We start from the raw sequence: 14,016 nt of genomic DNA on the forward strand, positions 1-14,016 counted from the left end.
CTGCACATAAGTTAAGATATTACCAGAATCATCAAACACAGACAGAATACTATTAAAATAGTTGTTAAACCATCTAGGTGAAAAGGGGGCTTATTTCTGACAGTTATATCAGCATTGTTGTCTACAGTGCTAAGTGCTGTTTTGCAATAAAGCCAAAAGGTGCTTTACTGCCACTTACTGGACTTGGGTATAAATGAGTGTGAAGCTTTTATAACCAGTGTTGCTGTGTCTGAGTGTTGCCTGGCAACCGTTCTGTTTAGATGGCCTCAGCTTTAACCACTGCTACTTAGAGCCAGTGGCGGAACTAGAGTTTTATACATGGGGTGGCCAGAGGGTGGCAAAGGCAACTTTAAGGGGTCCACAGACTATGACACAAATTACCCTAGCAAGGAGCATGGATGAATCCCATAATTGCTCATTAGAGGTAGAATATATCTCTCATAATCTCATTTCACTTCTTTTGATAGGTGAACTGAGATGTCAATCAGCATCAAACTTCCAATGCTCTCAAATAAAAATTTGGGGTGGCACCTGGGATGGCCAATCAGATGTCAGGGGTGTTCAGTGCCACCCCGGACACCCTTCTGGCTCCGCCACTGCTTAGAGCTTCTAGCTTTGGAATATTTTAGTTGTAGAAGTTTATTTATTTCTCAAGTTTAACATTACCATATAGTAGCTGTTTTATCCTCAGTTTGTCTTTTTTTAGTTATTTTTGTACATTTTCTATAATAAACTCCCCGTGAAACACTTGTTTAAAACACCACACCACTGCTGTAGCTGATAATCCAATCACATTTAAATAATGATAAGAAACTGAGGACACAGCCCTGTTACTTTCCTTAAAAATGCATTGTAATTAATAAAAATCAATGTTTACAAGCTGTCCAATGAATAACTAGAATGTTCCACAGAGAAGCATGTCTCATGTGTTTGTTGTGTCTCTTAGAATTTGTGTTAACATAAAACTAAGGCAGTGTCACTTTGTTTTAGAAAACTGTTCTGCGTTTCAACTTTTTTTCAGCCAGTAGGATTAATGGTGTTGTTAGCAGAACAGCAAAAAATCATAAACCAATTAGAAATACAGGACCGGAAACTCATGTTCATGTTCAGAGTCTGCCATTGCAGTGTACATTCAAAATGGAATAAATTTTCTAAACAGTTTAATCATCCCTCAAGCTTTAGAGGACAACGGCTTCATAAACATATGAAATACTGTTCACTCTGAGCCACAGACATCCAGTGGGTTTGCCCTCTGTGTCTTGAACAAAAAGAAGGTACAATAACTTGATGACAACAAATAACACCTTTTCCTGTTGATCTGGTGCCCTGTTCCTCTCATTCCAGCTTAGAGAAGTAACAGTTACACCAGGATCGTTCTTAGTAATTAATAAAAATTTGTGTTTCACCACCAAATTTGTTATTTCACTTGCTGGATGTTCCACTGAAGAACTCTGCTGGATCGCCAAAACTCTGGAAAAGTCCTGCAGAAAAAAGCCTGTGATGCTTCAGAAGTGTTGATTGCACTGTTCCTCACATAGTTCAATGTTAAATGATTTGGTGTCAGTGTCACCTTCAGGAGGAACCTACTGACTCAAAACTGTACAAAACAGCACATACAGTAAAGCGTGTGTATATTATTGTTTTTTCTGCACACCCTCCAGTGTCACCCATATGAGGATAAGGTTCCCCTTTGAGTCTGGTTCCTCTCAAGGTTTCTTCCTTTACCATCCAAGGGAGTTTTTCCTCCCCACTGCTGCCTGAGTCACCTCAGACTTGTTCATTGGGGATAAATACATACACATTTAAATATATCTAATATTAATCTAAAATATAATAATATTAATCTTATATTTATTAATCTAGCCATGGGGGTCACAGTCCAGTGACTTCTGTGCCGGTCCCAAGCCCGGATAAATAGAGAGGGTTGCGTCAGGAAGGGCATCCGGCATAAAACATTGCCAAATCTAACCATGCGAGTTGTCAGTAAGAATTTCATACCGGATCGGTCGAGGCCCGGGTTAACAACGACCGCCATCGGCGCCGTTGACCTACAGGGCGCCGGTGGAAATTGGGCTACTGTTGGTCGAAGGAGTAGAGGAGGGAGGAGAGTGCACAGACAGAGAGAGAAGAGGAAAGGTAAGAGTGTAGGACTGAGAATAGGGACTCTGAATGTTGGTACTATGACAGGGAAAGGTAGAGAGCTGGCTGATATGATGGAGAGAAGGAAGGTGGATATACTGTGTGTACAGGAGACCAAGTGGAAGGGTAGCAAGGCTCGTAGTATAGGAGCAGGATTCAAGCTGTTTTATTATGGTGTGGATAGTAAGAGAAATGGGGTAGGTGTGGTCCTGAAGGAGGAGTTTGTGAGGAATGTTCTGGAGGTGAAGAGAGTGTCAGACAGGGTGATGAGTCTGAAGTTAGAGATTGAAGGGGTGATGTTGAATGTTGTTAGTGGTTATGCCCCACAGGTAGGTTGTGAGTTAGAGGAGAAAGAGAGATTCTGGTGTGAATTCGATGAGGTGATTGAGAGTATTCCCACGGGTGAGAGAGTGGTGATAGGAGCGGATTTTAATGGACATGTTGGTGAGGGGAACACAGGTGATGAGGAGGTGATGGGCAAGTTTAGAGTTAAGGAAAGGAACCTTGAAGGACAGATGGTAGTAGACTTTGCTAAGAGGATGGACATGGCTGTGGTTAACACGTATTTTCAGAAGAGGGAGGAACATAGAGTGACTTACAAGAGTGGAGGTAGGAGAACACAGGTAGACTACATCCTTTGTAGAAGAGGCAATCTGAAAGAGATTAGTGACTGTAAAGTGGTAGTGGGAGAGAGTGTAGCCAGACAGCATAGGATGGTGGTGTGTAGGATGACTCTGATGGTCTGTAAGAGGAAGAGGTCAAAGATAGAGAAGAAAACTAAGTGGTGGAAGCTGAAAAAGGAGGAATGTTGTGAGGAATTTAGACAGAAGTTGAGGCAGGCTCTGGGTGGTCAGGTAGTGCTGCCGGATGACTGGGAAACTACAGCAGAAGTGATCAGGGAGACAGGGAGAAAGGTGCTGGGTGTGTCATCTGGAAGGAGGAAAGAAGATAAGGAGACTTGGTGGTGGAATGAGGAAGTTCAGGATAGTATACAGAGGAAGAGATTAGCCAAGAAGAAGTGGGATATGGACAGGACTGAAGAGAATAGACAGGAATACAAGGAGTTACAGCGCAGAGTGAAGAGGGAGGTGTCTAAGGCCAAGCAGAAGGCATATGATGAGTTGTACACTAGGTTAGACACTAGAGAAGGAGAGAAGGACTTGTACAGGTTAGCTAGACAGAGGGATCGAGATGGGAAGGATGTGCAGCAAGTTAGAATTATTAAGGATAGAGATGGAAGGGTGCTCACAAGTGAGGAGAGTGTACAGAGGAGATGGAAGGAATACTTTGAGGAGCTGATGAATGAGGAAAATCAGAGGGAAAAAAGAGTAGAAGGGGTGAACTCTGTGGAACAGGAAGTAGATAAGATTAGAAAGGATGAAGTCAGGAAGGCCTTGAAGAGGATGAAAAGTGGAAAGGCAGTTGGTCCTGACGACATCCCGGTAGAGGTCTGGAAGTGTCTAGGAGAGGCAGCAGTGGAATTTTTAACTAGTTTGTTCAACAGGGTATTAGAAAGTGAGAGGATGCCTGAGGAATGGAGAAGGAGTGTGTTAGTGCCGATCTTTAAGAATAAGGGTGACGTGCAGAGTTGCAGCAACTATAGGGGGATAAAGTTGATGAGCCATACAACGAAGTTGTGGGAAAGAGTAGTGGAAGCTAGGTTAAGGAAGGTGGTGGAAATCTGTGAGCAGCAGTATGGCTTCATGCCCAGAAAGAGCACAACAGATGCAATTTTTGCTCTGAGAATGTTGATGGAGAAGTATAGGGATGGTCAGAGGGAGTTGCACTGTGTGTTTGTAGACTTAGAGAAAGCGTATGACAGGGTGCCAAGAGAAGAGCTGTGGTACTGTATGAGGAAGTCAGGAGTAGCAGAGAAGTATGTCAGAGTGGTGCAGGACATGTATGAGAGGAGCAGGACAGTGGTGAGGTGTGCTGTAGGTCAGACAGAGGAGTTTACAGTGGAGGTGGGACTGCATCAGGGATCGGCTCTGAGCCCCTTCCTGTTTGCTATAGTGATGGACCAGTTGTCAGAGGAGGTCAGACAGGAGTCTCCTTGAACAATGATGTTTGCAGATGACATTGTGATCTGTAGTGAGAGCAGGGAGCAGGTGGAGGAAAACCTGGAGAGGTGGAGGTTTGCGCTGGAGAGAAGAGGAATGAAAGTCAGTCGTAGTAAGACTGAGTACATGTGTGTGAATGAAAGGGAGGGAAGTGGAATAGTAAGGTTACAGGGTGAAGAGGTGAAGAAGGTACAGGAGTTTAAGTACTTGGGGTCAACAGTCCAGAGAAATGGAGAGAGTGGGAAAGAAGTAAAGAAGCGAGTGCAGGCAGGTTGGAGTGGGTGGAGAAAGGTGTCAGGAGTTCTGTGTGATAGGAAAATATCAGCAAGAATCAAGGGGAAGGTGTACAGGACAGTGGTGAGACCGGCCGTGCTGTATGGTTTAGAGACAGTGACACTGAAGAAGAGACAGGAGTCAGAGCTTGAGGTAGCTGAACTGAACTCTTTGGGTGTGACAAGATTGGACAGGATTAGGAACGAGTACATCAGAGGGACAGCCCATGTTGGACGTTTGGGGGACAAAGTTAGGGAGGCGAGATTAAGATGGTTTGGACATGTTCAGAGGAGGGAGAGTGAGTATATTGGTATGAGAATGTTGGACATGGAGCTGCCAGGCAGGAGGCAAAGAGGAAGGCCAAAGAGGAGGTATATGGATGTAATTAATGAGGATTTGAAGCTAGTGGGTGCAAGTGTTGAGGATGCAGAAGATAGGGTTAGGTGGAGAGAGATGATTCACTGTGGCGACCCCTGAAGGGAAAAGCCGAAAGAAGAAGAAGAATCTTATATTTATTTATATCTAATCTTTATATGGAGGGGGGCATGGTGGCTTAGTGGTTAGCACGTTTGCCTCACACCTCCAGGGTTGGGGATTCGATTCCCGCCTCCACCTTGTGTGTGTGGAGTTTGCATGTTCTCCCCGTGTCTCAGGGGTTTCCTCCGGGTTCTCCGGTTTCCTCCCCCGGTCCAAACACATGCATGGTAGGTTGATTGGCATCTCTGGAAAATTGTCTGTAGTATGAAAGTGTGTGTGTGCCCTGCAGTGAGTTGGCACTCCGTCCAGGGTGTATCCTGCCTTGATGCCCGATGACGCCTGAGATAGGCACAGGCTCCCCGTGACCTGAGAAGTTCGGATAAGTGGTAGAAAATGAATGAATGAATGATCTTTATATGTCAATTGTAAAAGGCGCTATACAAATCAATTTGAATTGAATTGAATTGATGTTCATGATATGTTCATCACATGATGATGATTGTCGACTGATCTTTTGCTGTATTTTTTGTCCCGTTGTTAAAAGTCTTCTGTCCAAAACGTGTAAACGACAGTAAAAGTCCTTTAAACATTTACTTGTGCATTCTCAGTCTCAGTCTCATTTTTATTAGCAGACCAATTCTGTTAGTCTTGTCCGTTTGTATGCAGTTTAGCACAAATCCCTGTATTGTTACAATTCTGATGACCTTGTTTACCATTTTACATGTGATTTGAACATATGTGTGTGTGTTTATGTGTGTGTCTGCGATGAGTCCATCAACTCTTGAAGAACAGACTGCTGCGCTAGCAAACGAAATGGGATCTTGTCTTCTGGCTTAAAGCCGAGGCTTTGAAATATATCCTCCAGATCCTACACACAAACACACAAAGGAACATAATAGTTACAGATTGGGAGATTATTACATGTAAATATGGAAAGATTCATGTTCTTTTAGATTAAGCAAAAGCACGGCACTTCTGTGTTTTGAGCATTGGTGTGCTGTTTTGATGAGATCTGAGCTTCTCTTTGTTTAACAACTGTGAGTACATCATCCACTGACACATCAACTTCATCGCCCTCAAACACCCCTGCCTCTTCATCATAACACACATAGGACTGTAACACACAGACACACACACACACACACACACACACACACACACACTAACAATATTATGGTTTAACCACACAGTTGTGAAAAAAGTGTTTCTTATGGGTTCATTGGATGTTTAGATAATTAACAGTCTCTCAACTCAACTCAATCTTTACATTCTTCCACATTCACAGTACACAAAAGAATGAAATGCCGTTACTACGGACCAAGGTGCATAGGTAGTGAAGTAGAATTTAAACAGTAAAGAATAAATAGTAAACATAAATTAGCCGTAAACATTTACCATCCTAGAGTTATGGTATGTGAAGTATGAGGTAGATGTGAGGTATGAGGTCAATGTAGTAAGAATGTAGATTAAAGGGCAAATGCACAGTCAGAGGTGACTGTGTGCAAATGTGTGCAAAAGTCCCTGAGTGCAAATGTCAGCAGATGTGTTACTTGACCAGTGTGCATTTTAGTAGACAATAAAGTGGCTCAGAGCAGATGTGTGTTTGTGTCTAGTGTATGTCCATTTAATATACACAGTGCACAATTAAGCAGGTTGGAGCAAGGTGAAGAGTGTTCAGTGCTCTGACAGCTTAGGGAAAGAAGCGAACAGATTGGGGTGGGATTGATGGATCCTTCATAATGGCAGAGGATCTACATATGCATCATGCCTGGAAGGTGTCCTGGATAGAGGGGAGAGAGACACCTATAATCTTCTCAGCTGTCCTCACTATGTGCTGTAGGGTCTTGCGTTCTATGGTTTTGCAGTTTTTATACCACACAGTGTTGCATCTTTCCAGGACCCTTACCACAGTTCCTCTGTAGAAGGCGGTAAGGATGGGTGGTGGGAGGCTGGCTTCCTTTAGTCTTCACAGGAGATGAAGACGTGGTTGTGCCATCTTCACTGTGAAGATGGTATTAGTACTCCAGCTGAGGTCCTCAGAAATGTGGTACTACTGATTCTCTCCTCTATGGAGCGGCCGATGAGCAGGGAGGGTGGATAGCCGGCCCTTTCCCGAAGTCGACAACAATCTCCTTTGTCTTGTTTAAATTTAGAGACATATTGTTGTCATGACACCAGCTCACCAGTTGTTCCATCTCCTCTCTGTATGGTGTCATTTTTGTTGAGTCCCAATACTCTTGTGTCATCACCAAACTTGATGTTGAGGTTGGATACTGACTTTGCCACGCAGTCGTGGGTGAGCAGCGTGAACAGCAGAGGGCTGAGTACACAGCATTGTGGGTCACCTGTGCTCACTGTGATGGTGTCTGATGTTTTGTTGCCAATGCACACTGCCTGCGGTCTTTCTGTCAAGAAGTCCTTAATCCAGTTACAGTGTGGAGTGTTGAGGCTCGAGGTTTGAGTGTTGAGGTTTCCTCACCAGTTGTTGGGGGATGATTGTGTTGCATGCCTAGCTGAAGTCAATGTGAGGACACCTGCCAGCTGAACAGCACAGTCCCTGAGCACTCTCCCTGGTATGTTATCTGGAACAGCAGCTTTCCATTGGTTGACTCTGGATAGTGTCCTCCTCACTTCGGATGTGGCCAGGCAGAGCACCTGCTCCTTAGGGGTAGAAATGGACTTGCATGCTCGATTGTCAAAGGAAATAACCAGAAGCAACTGGCAACTTTACTTCAAGGGTTCTTTAGCACTCCAGAAAATATTGATTCAGGCGTGTCATAGTCATGCTGTTGTAAACCACATACACAACACCAACTCAGCAGCAGTTTCAAACATGCATATACATGTGGCGTTTAAAAAAATTAAGACAAGATGAGTGTGAATGTAGCACCAAATACTGTATAAGAGAAAAGAAAGACATGTTAGAAATGGCTATTACTTTTTTCATATCTTGTATCACATCAGGATGTGTATTGTTTCATGTAGTTTTTAAATAATTTTTATCACAAAGCTCAATTCTGAATTCAATAAACAGTATGAAATCTCTCTCTCTCTCTCTCTCTCTCTCTCTCTCTCTCTCTCTCTCTCTCTCTCTAGGTATAGTTATCTCTCCAACTCAGTATCTCGCACTCGCATCTTCGACGATGTGTGAAAAACAGCAAGGGATCATTGTTGAGAAAGAGGGAGACACCAATCTTGCACTACTTCACTTTATGAAGAGAAATTGTGTGTGTGTGTGTGTGTGTGTGTGTGTGTGTGTGTGTGTGTGTGTGTGTGTGTGTGTGTGTTTGTGTTGGGAGGTTCTCACAGTTTTAGTAACCATAGTGTCTGTAGTTAATACAGAATTCTAAAGGATTGAGAATATTAAATATTTAGCTAGCGTGAGTGATCTTCTGTCTGTTTATGTTTATGTCAGACCCAAAGCTGTGAATAAAGGTGTGTGCTAATGATCATTTTTGGGGGTTTGGTTACACACTGGGACTTTATTTTGTTTTTGTGAACTTTTCACCCAGGTGTACCCTGACTTCACTGCTGCTGCCCATGTGCTTATTTCATTAGTGATGAACGTAGGCTCCTTGTGCAGCAGAAATTTCAATGATATTCAGACTGGAACTGACCCCAAACACTCGCATCTCTGTGCACAGCTACATGGCATCACTTTATCCCTCCTGTTTCGTTCTTTAAAAGGGGAAGATGGTTTTATCTCCTTCTCATGCATCTTTTAAACATTTTGTTCTCACTGGGTTCTTTGTCTAACTGAAATATTTAATTTGAAATGTTTTGCTGTTATTTTTGCTTTTGAAGGACCTCAAATAAACAGATGTTTCAGGTGATGTGTATTTTAATCCTCTGACTCTTCACTTAATCTCATTCACACACATATAAGCAAAAGAATCAAAGAGACATCAGTTTTACTGATGTGCCCTTACAGGCACAATTTAGGATTTCAGGTTCAGTATTAAAGCCATGTTAGAAACTGAACTTTAGCAGTTCAAGATTTCAAGATTTGTAAACACCAATAAAATACTGTAAGAAATAAAAAAAATGTGTGAAAATAAAACGATGAGGGTGACGTCCTTAATGAAGAGTCAGTAAGAACCCAGGACAAATCATACTCAAGCATTTTATACTGTTTTCCCTTTTTTGTAGTTTAAATGGGGTTTCTCTTTGGATGTGTATTGAGCATAAGAACTGAGTGTCTCCCAAATGTCTGGGATTCACCTTGTTGTCTAGCCTGATAGTCTTTAACTGTTAATCATGGTCATGTATACCTTGGTTTGGTATTGTTACAATTGTTATGAACCAAATGGTCACTTTAAATGGTAATCACAGTTTATTCATTTAGAGTTCTAAATGTATTACCTTATGATACTTAAACCTTTTTTGGAATGAGCTCTTTTTGATGAGTATCTTGAAGTGGAATCTGGGTGCATTTATCTGTAATATCTTACAATACTTACAGCTAGAGACACTTGAGGGCTGTCCTTTACAAACAAGGATGAATCATCAGCCAGCTGACTGAAAGATATTTATTTATTTGCTGGTGACTTTAACAACCTGGAGATTAGTAGATTTAATATAAGAGTTGGACAGTGAGTTAAAGATAAAGTGAAACATTATTGTTGATGACCCATATTTAATATTTAATACCTGATAGAACAACTCATAAGAGGTAAAAATTTATAATTATTTAACAGACTGACTGGGCCCCAAGTTGTCCATGGAAATCAAGTCTTTATGGAGTTTTAGAATTGTAATTAAACTTTGAGTCACACTTCAAGGTAAGAAACTCGCTGAAAGTCTCCTATTCAGAGGATAAACCATCAATGTGACCCAATATATCATGTTATACGGTACTTCTGCGATGACGTCACATTCTTGGCGGTTTTGGGGATATCGAAACTATCAAAGAGCCAATCAGATTAAAGTATTTTTGGCGAATTCCTCGAAAACGTCTGGGCGCGAAATTCACTTCTCACACAAATCTGAGGTAAATCCCGAAGCCGTGTTTAATCTGAAGTGAGAAAGTAAGTCAATTATTACATTAATACTTCACCGTACTGCTGAATAACCGTGATTATTGTTTATAAAAAACGAATGTAACATTAATCAGGTCGAGTTTGTTTAAAAATAAAAGGGTTTTTATTAGCTTCATTAGCTTAGCACAGGCTACTAAAATACATGTAGATTAGACAATAGACAGCTTAGTGTGTTTTATTTAAAGTAAATAGCTCCATAATGACCTGACTGTAATGAAATGTATGGATTTAATGAAAAACACAACCTGGTGATTTTAATTGATGGAATTTCACCTTAGAGAAGTTTATAGTGTAAAAACATCTGAATTAATTTATTATTATGAATGATTAAAGAGATATGCAGTAGATATGGATGGTTTGTGTGTGTGTGTGTGTGTGTGTGTGTGTGTGTGTGTTTGTTTTTTGTTTTTTGCATTTTAAATCTTTAGTTACCTCCAAAATGTGAACTTTTCCAGGATCAGACTTTAAATTGCTCTTTTGTAAAACAGAAAATACAATTTCAGATACTACTGTAGTATAAAATCCATACACTGCTCTGGTTCAGATTTAATTGTATGTAAGCAGAGGTTTCTAGTCTGATTTCATGATTTCTAACTGCATAGACATGTCTCTGATCTGAGACACTTTTCTACATGTTCACATGTTGAATCATGAGCAGCTGATGAGATCACAAAATGTGGTGTCAGATTTCAGCTCATTTATTACAGAAGATTTTACTACTAAGAGAAAGCCAAAAGACATTAAAAGTGTCAGACACATCTGCAGAAAATGAAGGTCAGTAATTTCTCTGTGTTACGAAATGAATCTAAACTTTGGCGTGTTTTCCAGTTAAGAATGGCTAAGTGTTATAAAGAAGAGGGAGAGAGGAGTGGACTGGACACGGACACCACTCAGATGGTGAGTTACACAAATGATTCATCATTATTAAATAAAACGTATTTATTGATTAATATATTGAAACAGTAATATACAAGTTTCACTCTTCTCATTTTGTGTGTTTTACATGTTGACAGAAAACAGAAAATCACAAACACAGCTTTAGATACTGTTACGAATCCAAGAACTACACAGTGACCTGTAATACCCCTAAGAGCATCCTAGAGACACTTCAGACCGACTCCTCATTTAAAGGCATCTATAAGGAAATACAGAAGAAAATTAAGCAGGAAATAGTCATCAGGAGAGAGGAGATGCCCAGAGCTGCTGTGACACCACATTTCCCCTGCTGTTTGCTCAACCACAACGAGCTTCTGGACCTCGAGTTCATCACATCTGGTGGAAACAGCGATTCAGTGAATCCACCAAAAATCGCTGTTAACTCGCATGAAAATCTGGGTTGTTTCTACATTCAGACCAGGGGTGGTAAAAATATCCGCAAGGTGATGGAGAATAATGAGCTGAAAAGCACTGTGGATTATGTGTGTGTGTATGCAGTGAAAGGGGAAAAAGTGAAAATGGCACTAAAGCGTGATGGGAGATTTACCGATGCGGTTGTCAAAAAAGGAGCTCTATATGAGCAGGAAAACAAGAACATCACAAATCTCTCTAATCTTGTTGATCATCTGGATGGAAAGCAGTTTCAGGTCATTGTCTCTCGTCACCCGACAGGCAGCCAGGAGTCGAGCCAGGACCTGAGTCAGGAGTCAGAAGAAACAGTGAAGGATGAAAAAAGTGAAGCTCCTGAAACCTCTCAAGAAGAAAAACCAAACCAAAACTCCACCTCCGCTCAAGAGAAGAAAACAGACACACCACCGAAAGAAAAGAAGTGGAGAAAATTCCCAGACACAAAAGAGATCTCAAACACAGAGGAGATCCTGAAGCTTCTGCGAGAGCAGCATGGAGACTTGTTGAAGACGCTGAATTTGCGAAAGAATGCTGATGTGAAAAGGTACTTCAGAGAGGAGTATAATAAAAGCATTCAGAGCTTTTCGGAGGTGAAGAAGGTGAAGCAGTTGATGGAAAGATCAAACTCTGTCTGCCAAATTCGCACTAATAATTCTGCTGTTGGATCCGGATTTCTGCTCTTTAACAATTTTATCCTCACCAACGCACATGTTGTTGGAGACTCTTGTTCTGAACCGAAACAGAAACTAACAGCTGTGTTCCATTTTGAAGATTTATCCTCTGTAGTAAACGTGATACCAGTGAACGAGAACCCTGTTGTTTATATGAAGGAATACGATGACATGGGGAACTATCTGGATTTTGCTTTGCTGGAACTGAGCAGTGATGTAAATCTCCCTGGACTGCTGAGTTTCTATAGCCATATATCTACCAAGGGTCCTGTCTGCATTATTGGACACCCAGAGGACCAGGTCAAGCAAATGGAACCTTCTTTTATTTTTGCAAAAGAGGACATAGACCCTCATGTCCTTCATGTTATAACACAGCAGTGCTTGGCTGAGGACAAGGATATCTATAAATCAAAAATCTTTTACGATTCCTGTTTCTTTCATGGATCATCTGGCTCTCCGCTGTTTGACCAGCACTGCAACCTCATTGGTGTTCACACCGGTGGATATTCTTATGGAGAAAGAAAGAAAAGTAGTGTGATGGGATTTTCAATTTCACTGCTTCAAATTCTGGTGAATATCATCATAGAGTGCAATGAGAAAAGATCTGATGTAGTTCACCACTTTAAGTCCCAAAACAACATGAAATATGTTCTTGACAAAGCAAAGGAGAGAATTCCTCAGCCCATGGACATTTCATAATGATCATGACATCATTAACCACAATAATGGTACAGAGTACACAATTTTCAGTACAGAGAGTCTTGAAATATCAAATGTGGGATTTGAGCATCAAAAGGATGGGGAAAAAATCAATGATTTTCAACAAGTGATTCAGTTCAACATCCAGAAATCACTGATTCCAGCCATCTTCTCCCTCATTCAATTTTCAGCATGGTTCATTTTATATTTAGTTGCTTTTGTCTCATGCTGCTGTTTCCTCTCTTTTCTTGCTTGTCACTGGAGATAACCAGCACATATATATTGTAATGTTTTCTCTTTTCTCAGAATTACAGAATTTTAATAAAATCATGATATTTTTTTTGTTTCTCTATATTCATTATCCTGCATGATGCTTCTGTGTTTGATTCATTTATTCCATCACTGTAATACAGAATAAGAAAATAAAATTTAAAATGAATCAGAGTCTTCTGATGCTGTTCTTTGATTATTTGATGAGGCTAAATGTTTCAGGAGTGTTATTTAAGTTTCTGCTCAGCACAATGTTCATGGCATCGTATAAAACACTTTTAGTGACACTTTCAAAGCCCCATTAAATGACTCACAAACACACCGCTGACTTCATCACATCAGCATCAGTGCACCAAATAATAACTTTCAAAATGTCAGATTTTGTTGTGAATTTTTATTTACTGTGTGAGCTTAATGTCGATGAAGACATGGGAAGGATAAAGGAGGACGATAAAAAAAAACAGATTTTAAATTCATTTGAAATTAATGAGTGTGAAGAGAAACCTATATATTATCTGTCAATAATACCAGTTCCTGTAAAATAAATAAATCTAGATGAAGAAAAAATGACATCAAGGTTAACATAATTCTTTAACAAGTCCTCATAAAGTGTCAACATTTTTTTTCTTTTTTTTGTTATTTCTAAGTTTAAGAAACAAAATTAGAAAGTTCAATTCATCAAAAAAAAAAGAAAAAAGAAAAGAAAAACACAAAGAGGACACCATTTTTGCTTGTTGATAATGAATTTTCATAGAAAATTAAGAAATTGACAACATATTCATGAGATACATGTTTTGGGTTTTCATGATAACAAACAACACCTTTAAGGACAAATGAACCACATTTATGGGGATAAAAATATAAGAACTTAAATCAACACAAAACCTATTATTAATGCTACAATAAAAAAAGATGTGTAGCCATTTTTCCACAAGGCCACAAAATGAGCAAGTCTCATCAATGTCAGAATATTTTGAAATGAAGGAGTTAACAAGGTAGATTTTATGAAGTCTTCCCTAACCTTGTTCGATATACAAACCCTGG

At 40.4% G+C, this 14,016-nt stretch overlaps 2 protein-coding genes across 2 annotated transcripts in view; both read left to right on the top strand.

Moving 5' to 3' along the window:
- Nucleotides 1-14,016, top strand: part of lmbrd2a (LMBR1 domain containing 2a) — a 52,868-nt gene that overhangs the window by 31,742 nt on the left and 7,110 nt on the right. The window lies entirely within an intron of this gene.
- On the top strand, nucleotides 9,877-13,097 carry LOC132855359 (serine protease FAM111A-like). The gene is made up of 3 exons (XM_060884247.1): nucleotides 9,877-9,976; nucleotides 10,817-10,885; nucleotides 11,002-13,097. The coding sequence occupies exons 2-3, from the start codon at nucleotides 10,823-10,825 to the stop codon at nucleotides 12,700-12,702; spliced, it is 1,764 nt and encodes a 587-aa protein (XP_060740230.1). The 5' UTR covers nucleotides 9,877-9,976; nucleotides 10,817-10,822; the 3' UTR covers nucleotides 12,703-13,097.

This window comes from Tachysurus vachellii, chromosome 12 (genome assembly GCF_030014155.1).
Source record: "Tachysurus vachellii isolate PV-2020 chromosome 12, HZAU_Pvac_v1, whole genome shotgun sequence".
NCBI lineage: Eukaryota > Metazoa > Chordata > Actinopteri > Siluriformes > Bagridae > Tachysurus > Tachysurus vachellii.